The 20,941-nt window shown below is 32.5% G+C and overlaps 1 protein-coding gene across 1 annotated transcript in view; it reads left to right on the top strand.

The window, feature by feature from the left end:
• Myo6 (myosin VI) overlaps positions 1-20,941 on the top strand; it is a 136,325-nt gene that overhangs the window by 71,250 nt on the left and 44,134 nt on the right. Inside the window, exons 7-13 of the mRNA XM_026409529.2 lie at positions 99-154; positions 3,065-3,162; positions 3,840-4,004; positions 10,192-10,272; positions 13,385-13,565; positions 17,687-17,831; positions 20,057-20,214. Of these exons, the coding sequence (XP_026265314.2) occupies positions 99-154; positions 3,065-3,162; positions 3,840-4,004; positions 10,192-10,272; positions 13,385-13,565; positions 17,687-17,831; positions 20,057-20,214 (884 nt within the window). The remainder of the gene's footprint in view (positions 1-98; positions 155-3,064; positions 3,163-3,839; positions 4,005-10,191; positions 10,273-13,384; positions 13,566-17,686; positions 17,832-20,056; positions 20,215-20,941) is intronic.

Genomic DNA, 20,941 nt, shown 5'->3' with positions numbered 1-20,941 from the left:
TTCAGGTTTCAGTTACATGTATAAATAATAGTGAATTTATAAATATATCATATGCAATATTATTATCATCTAAATTTTGTATTCTATATTGTAAATAGATACCTGACTGAATCCTATGGAACAGGTCAAGATATTGATGAAAGAATTGTTGAAGGTATTGTTAATTTTTCTGTTGTTAAGCATTTACTAAAATTAACTTATTAGAATCCTTTCAATGGTTTGGAATGTTCTTTTCCCAGAGATGCAAAAAACTCTCATCTCCAACAGATCTTTACTCATATGTCATATTCTCATTGACTTAATGTTTATTGTCTCTTCCTATGTCCGTATCCCACATTAAGCACTAAGAAGGCAGAGATTTCTTTTACTTTATAAACTCCTAGAATAGTACTTGGCACATAGTATAAATATTGGCAAATGAATGTAAGAAATAGAGGGAACTCTGGCTTCCTGTTTGTTTTCTTGACCTTGTTTTTCTATAAAGAAGAGAAGAAAAGTTATCTGTTTTTAGGGCACTTTTTTGAGGAAAATTATTATAATGAAAGCATTCTCTTAGAAGACAAGAGTGGGGGCCTCTGGGTTGTGGCTCAGCGGTAGAGCGCTTGCCTGGCATGTGCAGGGCACTGGGTTCGATCCTCAGCACCACATAAAAAAATTAAATAAATTAAATAAAATAAAAAATAAAGGTATTGTGTCCAACTACAACTAAAACAAAATATTTAAAAAAAAAGATGACAAGTGTGTGGACTGATTTCCTTAAGCTGTCCATGTTTGCATACTCCTTAGAATGCCTCTTGTGCCTCAATTTTGAGACTTGGTCTAGGCCACCATCGTTTTGAATCTGTACCCAGCGCCTGCACTGTGAATCCTGTTTGGTCTCCTCACTTAACATTCCTCCTTCTTCTTAATCTAGTCCCTGTATGGTAGCAGGAGGAACCTTTAAATCTTGTAACAGCTTTATATTATTCTCATGATGACACTCTAAAGCTCTAGTATCTCCTACTGTGCTGTGTTGCCTGGCTCTTAACCCTCTGGCCTCATATTGAGTCTTGACTCCTTTTGCCTTAGTCATGTGGGTCTTCTTGTAGGTCTTTGAGGTGTTTTAGGGCTTTCTCAATACTTTCTCCTTTCCCTTTTGTCATTTCTCCCTTCTTGGTAAGTATTACCTTTAAAAAGTTGAATAAATAAAGAACAAATCATGGATTAACTCAATAAAAAACTAATTATTGAGTTAAATTAATTATTCACTTGAGATGCAGACCTACTTGAAAATTAGATATAAGCCCAGGTTTTTCTCATGGTAATATACTATGTAGTATGTTGTATGTTGTTGAGAAAAATTGGGAACTGCTATTACAAAATGGAAGATAATATTGTAACTGGGTGATCATCGAAAGCTTTGATGCCTTCTTTAATGGAAATTTGGTTGTTGGTTTGGGAATGAATATATTATTAGTAGCATAAATATAATTTTCTGATGGAGGGGTTTTTACCCTGTTTGGAGATATTTTATTTATGTTAAGATTTACTTTAAGTTTTTAGTAGATCATTAGTAAAGGAGTTGGGGAGACCTGTAGTCGAATCCCCCTTGTCAATTGCCAGTCATCTGACCTTTTGAGAGTTGGTTGGCCTTGTTGGCCTCAGTTCTCTTGCCTTTCTGAAAAGTGAGGATATATGTTAATATTTCTTTTAGTTTTAGTGTTTTTCTATTTATTTTGGGAAGTGAAATGGCTAGGGAATGATCTTTAAAAGGGTTTGGAGGCTAGTTTTGCTTTCTGCTGGTCAAAATAAGAAAATGAACTTTGAAAGACTTCATAAGAAATATTCTAACAAATATTATGAAGCAATTTGAGGTTGTTGATAAAAATATGTAAGATTAATACTAATCTGGTGTGTTTATAATGGAGATACTGATGAATGCAAGAATAGATTCTATTACTCATTATATGGGTGTGTATGATTATAAAATGTTCCATATGTTTATAAGGATTTTAAAAACTATTATTCTGAAAGCCTTTTTAAAAAAATATTTATTTTTTAGTTTTAGGTAGACACAATATCTTTATTTTATTTATTTTTTTTATGTGGTACTGAGAATCAAACCCAGGGCCTCATGCATGCTAGGCAAGCGTGCTACCACTTGAGCCACATCCCCAGTCCCCTGAAAGCCTTTCTTATGTAATTTTGTAAAGTCTTTTTTTACTGTAAAGTCTCTTTTTAAAAAATATACGTATATATTTAATTGTTGACGGACGGTGTTGACAATCAAACCCAGCGCCTCACACATGCAGGGCAAGTGCCCTACCACTGAGCCACAATCCCAGCCCAAAAGTCTCTGTTTAATTTGTTAAATTCTGTTGGATATGCATGTAAAAAAATAAAAAATTTTGTAGTTGTAGATGTCAGCATGCCTTTATTTTATTTGTTTATTTTTTAATGCTGTGCTGAGGATGGAACCCAGTGCCTCGCACATGCTAGGCAAGTGCTCTGCCACTGAGCTGTAGCCCTAGCCCTTTATGTCAAATTTTTAACTTACAAGTAATAATAATATATAAAATATTTTAGAAGTGTAAGTCAAGTAATAACTTCTTGCCTATTATTTTGTCACAAGAGCTTTGCTCTCTATCTGTTATAATAAAATCTCTTGTGGTGCTGAAGTACTTGTTAAACTGAAAATCTTTGCTCTTTAGCTGTTATAATAAAATCTCTTGCGGGGCTGAAGTACTTGTTAAACCTTGAACATTTTAGGGGTAATTTTTAAAGTTGACTTGTAATTTTATCTTAGTAACTTTGAAATTTAGTCTTTCCCATAACATTGATATTTTCTTTTTATGTACTTTGAGAAATTTTCTATCTTATGCACTTGAGTAATATCTGAACATAGTGGGTTGAATGATCATTAAATATTTGTGGAATTTGACATTACCTGGTAATTCCTCCATGTTAATATTTCTGAGAGGATTTTCTCTTGTACTTTTTCTAAAGAGACATACTGTGCATATTGTTTTGTAGCTTTTCTTCATACTCATTTTTTGATGGGATATGTCATTTTATTTCTCAATAGCTAATCCTCTTTTAGAAGCCTTTGGAAATGCAAAGACTGTTCGAAATAATAATAGCAGTCGATTTGGAAAATTTGTAGAAATACATTTCAATGAAAAGGTAAGTGAAAGTGACTTTTGGGATAATATGTTTGGGGAATATTTGTGAAAAATACAAGGTTTTGTGAAGAATTAGTGCTGTACTTGCACTTACCCTGTAAGTTTCTTTGTTACTTCAGCTAGGAAAACACATAGATTCACTGTGACTATCCAAAAGCTCTTTTCAGATTTATAATGTAAACATTGGATTTTCATCATCAAACATAATTTCATATTTAGTATTCCCCCCCTGATAATTTATTCTTTTGTTGTTGCTTTAACATGTAGTAATTGTACCTATCTATGAGGTACAGTGATATTTCAACATCTGTACAGTGTGCACTGATCAAATTAGGGTAATTAGTATTTTCATCTCCTTAAGAATTCTTCATGTTTGGAATCTCGGACTCCTATCTTCCATTTCTTCTATTGAGGTACAAGGCACAGTCAATTCTGACTCTATAGAGGCTCAAAATTTAGAAAGGTCTGGGAAAAGACTTAATGGAGATGTTTAAAATGAACAATGACCTCCACAGATATTCTAAGCTTACATTTAGTTATTTGTTTTCTCCTTGTATTTGATGCATATTATACCCTTTGATAGACAAATGTTTATTAGAAAAGATTGATTTAACCTTGTTAAATTATAGTTTAAGACTTTAAATGAAAAAAATGTATTTTCTGTCTTTTGTTTTTTAGAGTTCAGTTGTTGGAGGATTTGTTTCACATTATCTTCTAGAGAAATCTAGGATCTGTGTTCAAGGCAAAGAGGAAAGGAATTATCATATCTTTTATAGATTGTGTGCTGGTGCCTCTGAAGACATTAGGGAAAAACTTCATTTGAGCTCCCCAGATAATTTTCGGGTAGGTTGGAAGAAAATAAATTTCATACCATTTTTGCAAATTGAATTGTCTTCCATTATAAAACTTATTTTAGTGAATTTTGCATCTAGTTTTGCATGTGTATAACTACATTAAATAAAATATAGTTTACCTTCTACATTTATGTGCTTCAACGAACTGAATTTAAACTAGTCAGAGTGAAAAAAAAATTGTGTCTTTTCCTTGTCATTATTCCCTAAACAATAAAGTGTAACATAGCATTGACTTTAAGTATTATAAGTAATATATAGAGGACTTAAAATATATGAGACTATATGTATAGGTTTTATATAAATACAGTTTCATTTTGTGTAAGGGACTTGAACACCTGAGGATTTTGCTATTCTATATCTGTAGGAGTAAAGGAACCAATCTCCCACAAATGCTGAAGAACAACTATATAATGTATTAGAATGATTTCTGTACTAAGGAGATCTTTTTTTAAAAAAAATATTTTTTCTTAAGTTATAGGTGGATACAATATCTTCATTTTACATTTATGTGGTGCTGAGGATTGAACACCCAGTGCCTCTTGCATGCTAGGCGAGCACTCTACCACTGAGCTACAACCCCAGTCACTAAGGAGATTTTTTAAAAAAGTTATATAAAACACAGTAGCTTTATTTTACTTTTATGTGGTGCTGAGGATTGAATGTGGTCCCTCACATGTGCCAGGCAAGTGCTCTATCACTAAGCCACGGCCCCAGCCCCTGAGAGATCTTTATTGAGGGTTATATTGTTTTATAATACAGGTTGAACATTCCTAATCTGAATCCCAAATCTAGGGATAGATTTTTGGATTAGGGATATTCAGGTGGAAAGTCTGCAAATACTCCAAAATTAAAAACAGAAAACAAAACAAAAAAACAAAAAACAAAAAAACACAACAACTTCAAAACAATGCTTTCTCAAGTATTTCAGATAAGGGATACTTATCCTGTATATATAGAGAAGGTACATAATGCAATAGGTAAAAGGATAGAAGTTAAACCCCACATTAATTTAAGCTCAATTAGAAATTTATTTTTTTTTCTAAAGAGAGAGTGAGAGAGGAGAGAGAGAGAGAATTTTTTTTAATATTTATTTTCTAGTTCTCGGCGGACACAACATCTTTGTTGGTATGTGGTGCTGAGGATCGAACCCGGGTCGCACGCATGCCAGGCGAGCGCGCTACCGCTTGAGCCACATCCCCAGCCCCCAATTAGAAATTTATAATAGTTTTGTAACACTAGCTTTCAAGTTAGTTGCCTTTGACTTATCTGTAAAAAGTTTGATTACTGAATTAATAGTAATAAAGGACATATGATTATATTCTTTAATTCAACAACACATATTTATTGCTTGCCCCTTGGATGTTAGGTAATGTGCCAGGATTAAAAAGATTAAATGAGAAACAGTACCTGTTACCAAGCAACTATGAATGTGATGGGAGACATATAATCTGACTGATAAGTTGAATAATAAGAAAATAGACATAGAATGCTTTAGTGACCTGGGGATTTTGCAAGACTTAATGGAGGGATTTTCCAAGTGTTTAAATGAAGAAAGATGGAAGAAGATAAGCAAAAGCAAGAAGCATCATAAAGAATAAGGCAGAGAGTGGTAGGAGGGAGGCTGAAGAGCTATAAAGGGCTTTAGTGGAAAATTAGACAGTTTGTGCTTCCTCTCATGTATATCTTCATACAAATACTTCTCTGTCTCCTTCCCCAAACAATTTTGCTTTGAAGTGACTTGACACTGTATCAGTAATTTCATCAGGTTTTTCTAGTTAAGTCCTTTAGTTATAACTGATAAACCAAACACATCCAAAATTGTTGAATTTTTTGTCATTATTTTATCCAATTTGTGTACATAAGGAATTGTAGAGATACACCTATTTGAAAACATTTGTGTTAACTATACATGTATTTTAAAAAATAAAAGGTTTAAAAAGCTCTCTTTATTAAAACTTTTAAAATATTTTTGCTATAGTCATGCAAAGATGCTTGAATATGAAGAAAGCTTAGATAGAATGAGAATGGATGGCAGGATAGTTATAGCTTTCTAATTATAGAAAAGGTAGAAGAAACATATATCATTCTTATGTTTTAAATTTTTTTGCAGTCCTGGGAATCAAACCAAGGGCCTTGCTCATGCTAGGCAAGTGTTGGACACTGACCTACATATCCAGCCCCTTTAGTCTTATGTCCAACTGTCTGTAAGCCAAAAACTTGACCAAAAAATTGAAGTGGGGAGATAAAGCACCGTGTAGCAATGAGAATATTTGTTTGGGCTCTATATGTTTACATTGCCATTCTATTAAGTGAAATAACTCTTTTTTTTGAAACAGTCAATTGAAAATCTTTCAGCATTATCCCTTTTCCCTTCAAGGGTAGAAGAAGAAACTGTAATCATTGTCCGATTTTGGAGTATGTTAATGTTTACTTATAACAGAGGGAAATAGGTACATTGATCATCTAAAATATCAATTTATCTCCCTAAAACATTCAAATTTACTGTACATTTTTCTTGGTGAATGTATGTGGTATATTTGTCTTGTAATTCATGCCATGGTATAATGGAATTATAGTAATCTAATTTAAGAAAAGCTGAAATGTTTTAAACTATTTTTCATCCTGTTGTTTTTCTTATGGACCTCCTTATAAGCTTTTTTCATCCTGTTGTACTATCTAATGGACCTCCTTTTAAATGTAAGAGATTTTCTTTGAGGTGAATATATTTCAAATTAAGTATCTCTTATCTTAAATGCTTTGGAACCAGAAGTATTTCAGATCTCAGAATTTCTTAGATTTTGGAATATTTGCAGACTTTATCAGGTGAATACCACAAGTTTGAAAATCCCATATCCAAAATATAAAATGCAACAAACCTGGAACTCTAATTTTTGGAGCATTTTAGATTTGGAATTTTTGGATTAGAGGTGTTTAACCTCTGTTTTTGTCCAACTTCATCCCTTATTCTGTTTTGAAAGCTCTTATTAACTTTGTAGGGTTTCTGAGAAGTAGTATAAATCATTGAGAGAAGAAAAGCTGAAATTATTTGATCCATAAAGGAAATATTGTAATTTTATATATAGTCACTGTTAACTTTCAGTAAATGTGAAAGTCATGTTTTGAAGAACTGAGTTTAAAAATCAGAAATTAGGGCTGGGGTTGTAGCTTAGTGGTAGAGTGCTTGCCTTGCATGCGTGAGACCCTGGGTTCAATTCCCAGCACCACATAAAAATAAATAAATAAAGATATTGTGTCTATTTACAACTAAAAAAATATTTAAAAAAATCAGAAATTAAGAAAATAAGGATAGTATTTCATAATTATTCAGAATGACACTTAAAATATTAAGCTATAATATGTTATTTGGAGATCTCATGTGTTTAGCAGGTGGGTGATTTTCATTATTACTTGTAGTAGTAATGTTATAAATTGTATTTTAAAAAGATTATTGACTGGGATGTAGCTCAGTAGTATTGCACTTGAGGCATTGAATTCAATCCCCAGCACCACAACTGTGGAGGGGGGTGAAAGATTTATACAATAAAAACTACAGAACCCTAAAGAGAGAAGTAGAAGAAGATCTTAGAAGATGGAAAAATATACCCTGTTCATGGATAGGCAGAACTAACATCATCAAAATGGCGATATTACCAAAAGTTCTCTATAGGTTTAATGCAATGCCAATGAAAATCCCAATGGCATTTCTTGTAGAAATAGATAAAGCAATCATGAAATTCATATGGAAAAATAGAAGACCCAGAATAGCAAAAGCAATTCTAAGCAGGAAGTGTGAATCAGGCTGTATAGCGATACCAGATTTCAAACTATATTACAGAGCAATAGTAACAAAAACAGCATGGTACTGGTACCAAAACAGGTGGGTGGACCAATGGTATAGAATAGACGACACAGAGACTAATCCACAAAGTTACAACTATCTTATATTTGATAAAGGGGCTAAAAGCATGCAATGGAGGAAGGATAGCATCTTCAACAAATGGTGTTGGGAAAACTGGAAATCCATATGCAACAAAATGAAACTGAATCCCCTCCTCTCACCATGCACAAAAGTTAACTCAAAATGGATCAAGGAGCTTGATATCAAATCAGAGACTCTGCGTCTGATAGAAGAAAAAGTTGGCTCCGATCTACATATTGTGGGGTCGGGCTCCAAATTCCTTAATAGGACACCCATAGCACAAGAGTTAATAACAAGAATCAACAAATGGGACTTACTTAAACTAAAAAGTTTTCTCTCAGCAAAAGAAACAGTAAGAGAGGTAAATAGGGAGCCTACATCATGGGAACAAATTTTTACTCCTCACACTTCAGATAGAGCCCTAATATCCAGAGTATACAAAGAACTCAAAAAATTAGACAATAAGATAACAAATAACCCAATCAACAAATGGGTCAAGGACCTGAACAGACACTTCTCAGAGGAGGACATACAATCAATCAACAAGTACATGAAAAAATGCTCACCATCTCTAGCAGCCAGAGAAATGCAAATCAAAACCACCCTAAGATACCATCTCACTCCAGTAAGATTGGCAGCCATTCTGAAGTCAAACAACAACAAGTGCTGGTGAGGATGTGGGGAAAAGGGTACTCTTGTACATTGCTGGTGGGACTGCAAATTGGTGCGGCCAATTTGGAAAGCAGTATGGAGATTCCTGGGAAAGCTGGGAATGGAACCACCATTTGACCCAGCTATTGCCCTTCTCGGACTATTCCCTGAAGACCTTAAAAGAGCGTACTACAGGGATACTGCCTCATCGATGTTCATAGCAGCACAATTCACAATAGCTAGACTGTGGAACCAACCCAGATACCCTTCAATAGATGAATGGATTAAAAATGTGGCATTTATACACCATGGAGTATTACACGGCATTAAAAAATGACAAAATAATGGAATTTGCAGGGAAATGGATGGCACTAGAGCAGATTATGCTTAGTGAAGCTAGCCAATCCCTAAAAAAAAAATACCAAATGTCTTCTTTGATATAATGAGAGCAACTAAGAACAGAGCAGGGAGAAAGAGCAGGAAGAAAAGATTAACATTAAACAGAGACATGAGGTGGGAGGGAAGGGGAGAGAAAAGGGAAATTGCATGGAAATGGAGGGAGACCCTCATTGTTATACAAAATTACATATAAGAGTTGTGAGGGGAATGGGAAAATAAACAAGGAGAGAAATGAATTTCAGTAGATGGGGTAGAGAGAGAAGATGGGAGGGGAGGGGAGGGAGGATAGTAGAGGATAGGAAAGGTAGCAGAATACAACAGTTACTAATAGGGCTTTATGTAAAAATGTGGATGTGTAACCGATGTGATTCTGCAATCTGTATTTGGGGTAAAAATGGGAGTTCATAACCCACTTGAATCTAATGTATGAAATATGATATGTCAAGAGCTTTGTAATGTTTTGAACAACCAATAAAAAAAAAAACAACTGTGGAGCGGGGAGATATTCAATACTGAGAATGTATAAAATTGCCCTTTAAAAATAAAAAACAATCTCCAGCTTCATCCATTTACCTGCAAATGCCATGATTTTATTCTCTCTTAATGCTGAATAATATTCCAGTGTGTGTGTGTGTGTGTGTGTATACACACACAACACATTTGCTAAGTGAAGTAAGCCAATCCCAAAAAACCAAATGCCGAATGTTTTCTCTGATATAAGAATGCTGATTCATAATGGGGATGGGGAGGCAGTGTGAGGAAGGGAAAGGAAGGGTTTATGAGGGTAGGAAAGTCGGTGGAATGATAGACATCATTACCCTAAGTACGAGTACGAAAATACAAATGGTGTGACTCTACTTTGTGTACAACCAGAGACATGAAAAATTGTGCTCTATTTGTGTAATATGAATTGAATTGCATTCTGCTGTCATATATAGCAAATTAGAATAAATAAAATAAAAACATAGTATTGGTTTTTAACTTTAATAATTTCATTTAATCTATTCCAGGGATTAGGAGTTTTTAATATTCTTGGTTAGATAAGTAATAAAAAATATAAAATATTGAAGTACTGATTTAATTGAGGAATTACACAATACTCAATTTATGTTCAGAAGTTCTTCATGGTTAGTCCTGTTTGATGTTATTTTTTTGTTTCCCTGTGGGTTGTATATATTAATTCTGTTTTATATTTCTTTTATTATAGTATTTAAACCGAGGCTGTACTAGATACTTTGCTAACAAAGAAACTGACAAACAGATTTTACAGAACCGCAGAAGTCCTGAGGTATAGTAAACTATTTTTTTAATTAAAATTTTAATGTCAAAAAACAATCATGCTGAGCTGGGGTTGTGCTCAGTGGTAGAGCGCTCATCTAGCATGTGTGAGGCCCTGGGTTTGATCCTCAGCACCACATAAAAATAAATAAATAAAATAAAGATATTGTGTCCAACTACAACTAAAAAATAAATATTTTTTAAAAAAATCATGCTGCAAGTTATATTTTTAAATTAGGAGCCCGAATAAGATTTCTTACTTTTAGACTTATGTTTCAAAAAGCTTAAGTACTCATTCTTTTAGTGTGCAGAACTTTATAACTCTGTTGATATCTACAGAAGCCACAGCTTCTAGTTCAAGGGACTCAGGACACTGCTTTCCTCCTCCTCTTTTCCAAGTATGATAGTTTTAAATTGCTAAGAATCGTTGTCTTTTAGCACTTTTGAAACTTTTTCTCATATTACCTTTTTAGGATTAAGTACAAAGTATATATTTTTAATTTATTATCTACTTTAAGGTTTGAATTAGGTACCAGTTTTGTACCTTGAATTAGGTACAAGGTTTGAATTAAGGTTTGAAGTAGACAATAGACTAAGCATTCATGTGAAAGTATGTTTACATATTAATAGCACTTCTCTTTAAAATAGCTTATTTCTAAAATATATTAAGTTTTAAACTGGACTCTGGCACACACCTGTAATTCTAGCAATTTGGGAGGCTGAGGCAAGAGGATTACAAGTTTGAGGCCAGCCTTAGCAACTTAGTGAGGTTCTAAGTAACTTAGTGAGACTCTGTCTCAAAATAAAAAATAAAAAAAGGGCTGGGGATGTAGCTCAGTGGTTAAGTGTCCCTGGCTTCAATTCCTGGTACCTAAATAAATAAATAAACAAAGTTTTGTATATTGGCCTCTCTAAATCATTATAATATTTCTAAGAGTAATTAGGTATAATTATACCATTAAGTACTGTTTTAAAAACATTTAATCTTTAATCTGAAGACCTATAAATTTTAATAGGCAGTGTTTAAGTAATAAATGGTATTAAGTTGTGTCTGTACAAGGGGCTTACATTAGGAAAGTTAAGTTAGGATTAGTTATAAGTTCTAGTTTATATTGCCTTTACTGATTTTATTAAAACATTTGTATTGAGTATGTAAATAGTTTTTATTATGATCAATTTCTAATTCTTTTATAAACTAGATATTTTGACTTCTTTCAAACTGGGTTAGATGAAATATATCTTAAATATATATTCATATTAAATATCAGAAAACAAAATTACCCTTATTTCAAATTCAAAATAGATGAGTCTACAGTTAATTTTTTATTAATTTGACATTTTATATATCATTTTAGATAGATGTCTGAATTATAAGTCATGAACTTTATGTTTTATCCATGATTGGACTTTAAAGAAGCAAGATTGTATTTATAATGGTATCTTTGTCTTGATAAGATTATATTTTTATAAAAATATCACCAAAATATTGTAGTTGTAGGATGCTTCAGCTGTCCTAAAGGAAGAAAATATTTATTTATTTACAAAGATATGGTCTTTGTCACAGAATAAACTGAAAGAAAACTGGTGTTTACACTTCAGAGAGTATCATGTATTCTCCAAAGATAAAAATGTACTCACTTTTAGATGAATATAGGTTTTCAGGAATCTTTTATATTATTTAAAGGGAGGGAGGGTGAGATAATATGTGTGTGTATAATATACAAAGGTGAACAATGGATTAATATGTTTAAATTGCTTTTTATGTCTTCTTTATCAGGAGGATGAGGTGATCATTTTGACTAAACCCTTTGCCTTATTCCATTTGAATGTCTTTCAGCTGTGTGTAATTTCTAGGAAAATGCAGTATTTTTAGTCTGCCCTATAGCAAATATGTTTATTAACATTTGATTAGAAACAGTTTTTAAAGGAAGCAAGCATTGAATTGCAAGACTAAAAATTCTGCATGATGTGTTTTCTGTTAATTTTTTGCTGCTTGTGATTGTTGTCTTTGCTTCTTTTTAAGAGTAAAGTGGAATTTCATTTTCTAGATATTTTCCAGAAATTTCACAAATAATTGAACGTTTAAAAAACTTTTGTGGAAAGACAAACTGCTGAAAAGCAGTTGTTTACTTGGAGAAAAATACACCTCCTGGAGCCATCTTTTAATGCCATTAATTCTAATATTATGCTTCCTTATTTTAACTTCTTAATTATGTGTTCTGGAAAATTCCTAGACCAGTTTTTCTTTGTCCAGTTACTGTTATGTTTTTCCTAGCTTCTGCAGGCCTAACTTTCTTCATCCCTTTTTCTGAGCTTGTTGTAGGTTCTAACAAATTGAATACTTTGGATACAAATTCCTTTAGGAGAGAAAACAAATTTTCTCTTCTTTTTTTTCTGACATGTTTTTAGTCATTGCATAAATTTCTAGAGTAAGCATAATGCTTTAATACACTGTACCTTGTGTATATACAGAAAGGTTAAAAAAATACTTCTAAAGCCATGTATCACTCTGTCCAAGATATTTGCTTCTGTTTAACTTTAGTGAATTGATGGTAATTAACCTAAAGTAGTGTCATGCTAATTGTCAGGGTTATATATTGCAACTTTTTACCTTTTTTTGCTTATTCGTTTTTAATTGAAAAAAAGCTGTGTATATTTGTAAAACACATTGGGATGCAATGTAATGTTTGGATATTGTATACATTGTGGAATAATTAGATCAAACTAACATATCCATTACTACCTTAATTCTTTTTGACCTAAAGATTTTGATTAATTTCAACCACATATATTCCCTCCTTCTTTATTGAATTTATCTTTATCTAATATCCTAGAATTATAATACTTTAGAATTGAAATTATAATTATAAAACATTTCTTTTTTAAATTGAAATTATTATTGAAATAATTGTAGTTTACATGTAGTTGGAAGAAAGAGTGAAGATATCTTATATACACTTTACCTAGTTATTCAATTTTTATAAGTGTTAGAATGCTTAACTTTTTTCATTGACTAATTTTATTTTTGCATGACATATGTTGCATTAATAGACTTGGTTTTATAGTTTTGGTTTACTTAAAAAATGTGAAGATTAGTTAATTATTAATATCTTGTTTTGTAGTATCTTAAGGCAGGTTCCTTGAAAGATCCTCTCTTAGATGACCATGGAGATTTTATTAGAATGTGCACTGCCATGAAAAAAATTGGTTTGGATGATGAAGAAAAGCTTGATCTGTTCCGAGTAGTCGCGGGTGTCCTGCATCTTGGAAACATTGACTTTGAGGACACTGGCAGCACTTCAGGTTTTTTTTTTTTTTTCTTAAGGGCATAAAATTAGATTGACTTACTCTTATTTTTTGGTCATATGAAAAATCATTCTAAATGTTTAGGTGCATGTTTTTTGAATTTTCTAGAATGTAGTGTGTTACATGGTGAACCTGACAAATGAGCGATGCTTCATTATGAGCTTTGTTTTGAACAAATTAACAACTGAGTACTAGGGTCATAGCTAAAAATTTTAACTAATGGTACTTTTTTTCCCCTCCTATATCTGGGATTGAACTCAGGGGCACTCCCCTGAGCCACATCCCAAGCCCTAATTTGTTTTATTTAGAGACTTGGTTTCACTGAGTTGCTTAGTGCCTTGCTTTTGCTGTGGCTGGTTTGAGATCCTCCTGCCTGAGCCTCCCCAGCCACTGGGATTACAGGCATGTGTCACCGCTCCTGGATAATGGTACATTTTTAACAACAGATTAATTCTCTATCCTCTATTAAAGTATTTTTGAAATTTTTCTGGTTCATTGATCTAAACTTGGATAAGTTAATCAGGGCAGTTTAACACTATATACCTTATTTATGAGAAACAAAAATAAACTATAATTTTCATTCTTATGAAAATTGAAGTATATCTAAATAGTTAACATTCAGCTGGGCTTGGTGGTGCACACCTGTAATCCCAGAGCTTTTGGAAGCTGATGAAGGAGGACTGCAAGTTCAAAGCCAGAATCAGCAATTTAGCAAGGCCCTAAGCAAGTCAGCGAGACCCTGTCTCTAAAGAAAATACAAAAAAGGGTCAGGGATCCCAGTTTGAAAAAAAAAAAAGTAACATTTAACTCTAGTGTTGCAGTCTGTATATAGCATAAATAGTGAAACTTTACTTAGTTCTAAATGTGATCCCTGAATATAGGATTGGCAAACTGTTACCTATGGGCCAAATCTGGCTCGCCACCTATTTTTATAAATAAAACATTATTGGAACATAATCACACCCATGCATCTGTGTATTGTCTATGCCAGTTTTCATTTGCAGTAGCAGAGCTGAATAGTTCAGACTGATGTCCTGGAAAACCTAAAATATTTACTATCTGGCTTAGGAAAAAAGATTAGAGCAAAAGATTGTTGACCTTTGCATTAATACATTGTTTTAGAATCTTATACAGAAATTAGTTAAGAAGAACTGAAAGCGCTATTTAATATAGCAGTCAATAACATGGGCTTTTGTGTTAGATCCCTGGGGTTCTGTGAACCTTGGTTTCTTCATTTACAAAATGAAATAATCCATAAGAAGTTCTTTTAAAGTACAGTATCTGTATGCAACAAGGAAAGGGGGCACAAGAGGAAGGAAAAAATAGAAAGTATCAGAGCTGGGGTGTACCTCAGTGGTAGGGTGCTTGTCTAGCATTTTCAAGGTCCTAGGTTCGGTCTCCAGTACCACACACACACACCCACACACACACACACACACAAAAAGTACCCTATGCAAGATACTTTCTTTCACATCTTATATTTCATCATAATCATAGTTAAAACATCAAAAAATAATGAGGTGAGAGATATTATCTCCATTTTATAGATGAGGAGCCTGCGCAAAAGTGAGATAATACACATGGTTATTAATAAGTTTTAGCCGGGAGAACCTGTTCTGTCCATGTCTGACTAGCTCAGAAGCCTGTAATAATTGTCCTTCATTGCCTCCAGGCTACTAAACCTTATGATCTGTGAATGAATATACTAAAATAGACAATGACTTTAAGATTTAATGTCCTGTGATGCTGTGAAGTCAATAATGTGAGATTCAACATAGCATAGAAAAGCTCACATTGCTCTTGAATCAGAAAGCTTTACCTTGTACTATCTGCTGTGCATGACCTTGGGAGAGGAACTTAACCTTTCCATATCTTAGTTTCTTCACTGTTAAAGGGTAATAATGGTCTTCATGTTGTGTAGAGGAATAAATAAGTTAAATATTTATAAAATGATTTGAGTATTTGTGGTTAGTACATAGTAATCACTATTAGTGAATACGTAAAATAAAAATACAGATTGCTGTCTACTTAAAATGAAATTGTAGCAATATAGATATTTTTTAGGGTACATTTAATTTCTTATTAGTTTTTTAGAGGAATTGGAAAATTTACTGTGAAAATATAATGAATGTTGTCATGTTTCATTTGCTTTTTAGCAATGTTAAAGGAACATACGGAAGATTCTAAGTAACAAAGAAAGATTTTAGGATAATTAGCATACACTTTGGAAATGTTATTATAAGTAATAGGTCGTATTTTCATACCTCTAATTATTGTCCTGTGGTAGAACTTGTAGATGTATATGGAGTATCATGGATGTTGCATGAACCAGTTAGTTGAAGAGCACTAATTAGTCAGAAGGGATTAAGTGCATTTTTGCATTATCACTTTATTTTTTTTCTTAAAGTTCCTTCAGTTGTAGCAGAAATAAGCAGGATATAGTACAGATGGTAATAAGGCAAAGGCTCAAGAGAAAAAACTAGACTAATATAATATTAATAGCTAAGATTTTATTACATTTATCTTCATCTTTCCTATGACTCTCCATTAAATCTATGATCCAAATGATTTCTAAGTAGAAGTGGGTTTTTCCCCCCTTGATAGCTCATTTTTGGCATGTCCTAGAAACTTGGTGAAAAAAAATATTTTGAAATTATTTTATTGGAAAATTTATTTTCCAGTAAACGTGTTAGGAATTTTTTCTATATTTTTGTTGGTGCATTATAATTATACATAATGGTGAGATTCATTGTTACATATTTATACATGCAAGTGATATAGCAATAAAATTTGGCTAATATGATTTCCCAGTACTTGTAGGACTCTTAACTGTCATAAATATGGTTTTTGCATGATGGAAATACTTAAAATGCCTCTGGGACTGCCTATGTTTTTTAGATTCCATATAACAAAAAAGTATTTTATTATAATAATAAACTTAAAAATGTTTGAAGAACTATTTTGGAAAGGGAGTGACATGAAAACCTTACTTTATTTTATAGTCTTTTCCTTTTTTAAAAAGTCTTTTGCATTTTTAAGATTTTTTAAAAAGTTATTTTCTTAACCTTACATAATTCATATAGGTATATATAAAAATTTATCAATATAATAAAAGAAAAGAAGTATTTAAATGAATTATTGGTTACTTTTTTGAGAATTATGTCATTTTAGTGTAGATGTACTGGACGAAGGGGTAATTCACATCCCTGGCAAGATGACACACAGTTCTATCATGTTGTTCCAAATGGTGCACAATTTAAAACTTAAGAATTATTTACTTCTGGAATTTTCCATTTAATATGTTTGGATTGTGGTTTATGGCAGGTAACAAACTGTGGAAAGCAAAACTACAGATAAGGGCATCTGTTATACCATAGGCTTTTCCTGACTTAGGATCTCTTGTTCGTCTTGGAATATCTGACAAAGATGTGAAAAAGAGTTACAAATAAGCCTTGTGTATTCTATAGTTTTTATTAGTGAAGTGTAATTCTTTTTTTTTGTATTTGACTTTTTTGTTTTTTTAAATTATTTTTAGATATATATATATATGACAACAGAGTATATTTTGACATACATACATGGAGTATAACATTCTAATTAGGATCCCACTTTTTTTCCAAGAAAAGACAATTTTTATTTTTTTATTCAACTATCATAATACTTCATAGGTATAAATACAATTATTTATCTTCATAGAACCACTGTGTTATCATGAAGGTAAAAACACAGACCTATGCAACATCATAATTTCAGGGCAAAGTGCATTTTTAAAATGCAACCAAAATAAACATAAAAAGGAACTTTTTAGTTATTTTACACAATTTCCAAGCATGGAGCTCAAGGATCCCATTTTTATGGTTGAACATGATGTAGAGTTTCATTGTGGTGTATTCATATATGACCAAAGGAAAGTTATGTCGAATTCATTCTACTGTCTTTCCTATTCCAATTGCCCCTCCTTTCCCTTCATTCCACTTTGTCTAATCCAGTGAACTTCTATCTCATCCTCCATTGTGTTAGCGTCCTCATATGAGAGAGAACATAATAAAATGTAATTCTGAGAAATGGGTTTTGAAAATTTGGATTAGATAATGTTTATTAATTTTAAATTTCATTAGGTGGTTGTAATCTGAAGAATAAATCTACTCAGTCATTGGAATATTGTGCTGAACTACTGGGTTTGGACCAAGATGATCTTCGTGTAAGTTTAACCACAAGAGTTATGTTAACGACAGCAGGGGGCGCCAAAGGAACAGTTATAAAGTAAGTCCCTTAATTGCACTGCAAAATTCCTGTTTTGCATTTTCTCAAGGAGATGTATATACGTTTTGAAAATAAAGATTTAAGATTGATCTTTATGTATCATTCATTCTTTTCATTTTAATGTTCTCAAAGATATACTTGGTAGATCAAAAATCTGTGCATCTTACTGCAGTAATCCATCATATAAATAAATGGGGATTTGCATAACTCTTAAAAATTGTTCCTTTTAGATATTCTGCATGGCACATATTTGAAATTCATAAGGTAAGAGAGGGATTTACTTGCGAACAACTACAAAAATGTGAATTGATTATTTAAATCAATATCTGACTGTTTGGGGTAATAGATCATTTTACTTAACAAGTGATTGCCCGTGCAAATATTGTATACTAAAACTTCCACTAAGTTGAACTTACTTTAGCAAAATATGCAGCAAGTGGAACCTCTCCTTACTGAGGAGTCTTCATTTAGAGGAAATTACAAGATAACAAGGGCCTAGCCAAGATTTTTGAAATCAGTAATCAAGAACTTGTAGATTGTGCCTAGATATGTGTATAGTTTGGCTCAATAGCCTATACTTTATGCATTTTGATTTTAATCTATGCAATAATATTTATATTTAGGCTTAGCATTGTGTGTTACTATACGAACTCCTAAGTAGTAGGGACTACAGGCATGTGTTACTCTACCTGACTAAAAGAACATACAAAAAGGTATTTTATCTGCTTAAAAATTTACTACCTCTTACATGTTTGGAAATAGAAGCAAGATATGCGTAGCCTGATCTTTTTTTTTTTTTTTTTTGCTAAACTAATTCTAAATTATTTGTACTACAAAGAAAAGCTCTGTAAGAAATTTGTATAGCATTGTCCTAAAGTTCCTTAATTTCTTGTTTTTTTAAAATTTATTTTAGTTGTAGATGGACATAATACCTTTATTTTTTTAAATTTATTTTTTTCTGTGGTACTGAGGATTGAACCCATTGCCTCACACATGCTAGGCAAGTGCTCTACCACTGAGCTACAACCCCAGCCCCAATTTCTTGGTTCTTTAGAGAAGAAACCAAATTCCAAGGGAAAACCCATAAAGGTCATGGATTGAGTGGTTTTAAGGTACTGCTTCCTTTGTTTCCCCATTTCCACTTTATTCCAAAGCAGTTCTTTTACATGTTTTCTCTAAAGGGTATTCACATAAACATCCCTTCAAGAAATGTCCCATGGCAGACAGTGAACTCAAGTGACTTATTTCAGAAAAAGTTGGGCTTGGTGACATGTACCTGTAATCCTAGCTATTCAGGAAGCTGAGGTAGGAGGATTTCAAGTTTGAGGGCAGACTTGGCAGTTTTGCCTGACACAGTCTCAAAATAAAATAGGATGGGGATGTAGTTCAGTGGTAGAGTACTTGCCTACTTGCCTAACATTTATGAGACCCTAGTTTTAGTACCTAGCACTATCACTGTGTGCGTGTGTGCATGCATGTTGGGGTGGGGAGAATGGGACTCTTGCAGGAATGTTAAGTATAAAAAAACACTATTAGAGGGAATTCAAATATCAGGTTTATTCAAATGATTTTTAAAGTAACTTCGAAATTTTATCTTTTTTTTCTTTTTTGTACTCTCATAGTGACACATGCTTATCATTATGATAGCATTTAGTGTGGTGTTAGGAAATTCTCCTTTATGCCAGTCTCTCTTCATCAAAATGTAATTTCTTAAGAACATAGGTCGTATATCTGTATGTGCAACATCTAATACTGTTGTATCATATGTAGTTACTAATATGGTAGAGTTGGACAGTTCAAATTTTAAGGAGTAACTAAATATTTTTCTTGAACAAGGTAAATAAATTACCAGACTTCAAAGTTATTCTGAATTAAACAGTTTCTTTCACATTTAAGAAAGTCAAAAGGAAGATTATTCCTCTGAGTAATTTTTCCCTACTCATCATGTAAAGTGAAATGTAAATTAAAGTTAAAATGATTTTTCAAGCCTGAAGTTTTTTTTAATCAGCAGGAAATTTTTAAATCTAATTTTAGATGGTTCCTTTAGTTCTTTTTTTACAGCTCTCTCTCTAGCCCTGTTTATCTGTGCCTATTCACATATGACCCTTGGTAACTGTTTGTTCTTCACAGTGAATATGTTTAGGTACATTTAACTTTGGGTATTTGATATTTTTTCACACTATGTTCCCATAAGGAATTTTCATTGATATAGTCTTTTTTTGCAGGGTCCCCTTGAAAGTGGAGCAAGCAAACAATGCTCGTGATGCCCTGGCAAAGACTGTCTATAGCCATCTTTTTGATCATGTGGTCAACAGAGTTAATCAGTGTTTTCCTTTTGAAACTTCATCCTATTTTATTGGAGTTCTAGATATTGCTGGTTTTGGTAAGTACAATTCTTTTGTGAGTTTATTTTTGTTTGATATTTCTTTGCACATATAAGAATATATATATTTTAAAAAGCCTTTATCTCCTGTAATACCTTTTATTTGATATATTTTCAATTGTATGTTCAAACTTGCATTTTATAATATGATTTGTATAGAAAGTTGATAGTTTTTTAAAAAGGGAAAGATTCTTTAAGTCTTAAGGACAAAATTAAAACATGTTGATTAAAACCACCATAATTTAGGGGCTGGGGTTGTGGCTCAGCAGTAGAGCGCTCGCCTAGCATATGTGAGGCGTTGGGTTCAATCTTCAGCACCACATAAAAATAAATAAATAAAATAAAGATATTGTATTCAACTACAACTGAAAACAAAATATATATAGATTAAATGTCTCTGCTTAAATGAATACATCTGAAATAAAGGTGAAAATCAGTGCTACAAATTCAGATAATGTGACTAATGTAGATAATAAAGTCACTAAAACCATGGTTGAACATGTAGAGCTGGGTAAACGTTCACCTAAGATATACAGGTTAACCTCATAATTGTAAGAATTCATTGCTAGTGTTAATTGTCAACAAATAACTATTTCTAGTTCATATTCCATCAAATGAATAAGATAACAAATTATTGTGAATCACTGTGGAATGGTTCAACCAGAAATTAAATGGGTTACTGAATACAATCTGAACACTGCTGTGTTCTGAATGACTATGTTATTAA

This window comes from Urocitellus parryii, chromosome 8 (genome assembly GCF_045843805.1).
Source record: "Urocitellus parryii isolate mUroPar1 chromosome 8, mUroPar1.hap1, whole genome shotgun sequence".
Lineage (NCBI taxonomy): Eukaryota > Metazoa > Chordata > Mammalia > Rodentia > Sciuridae > Urocitellus > Urocitellus parryii.
The sequence above is the reverse complement of the archived record's forward strand: the minus strand, read 5'-3'. Positions and strand labels throughout refer to the sequence as shown.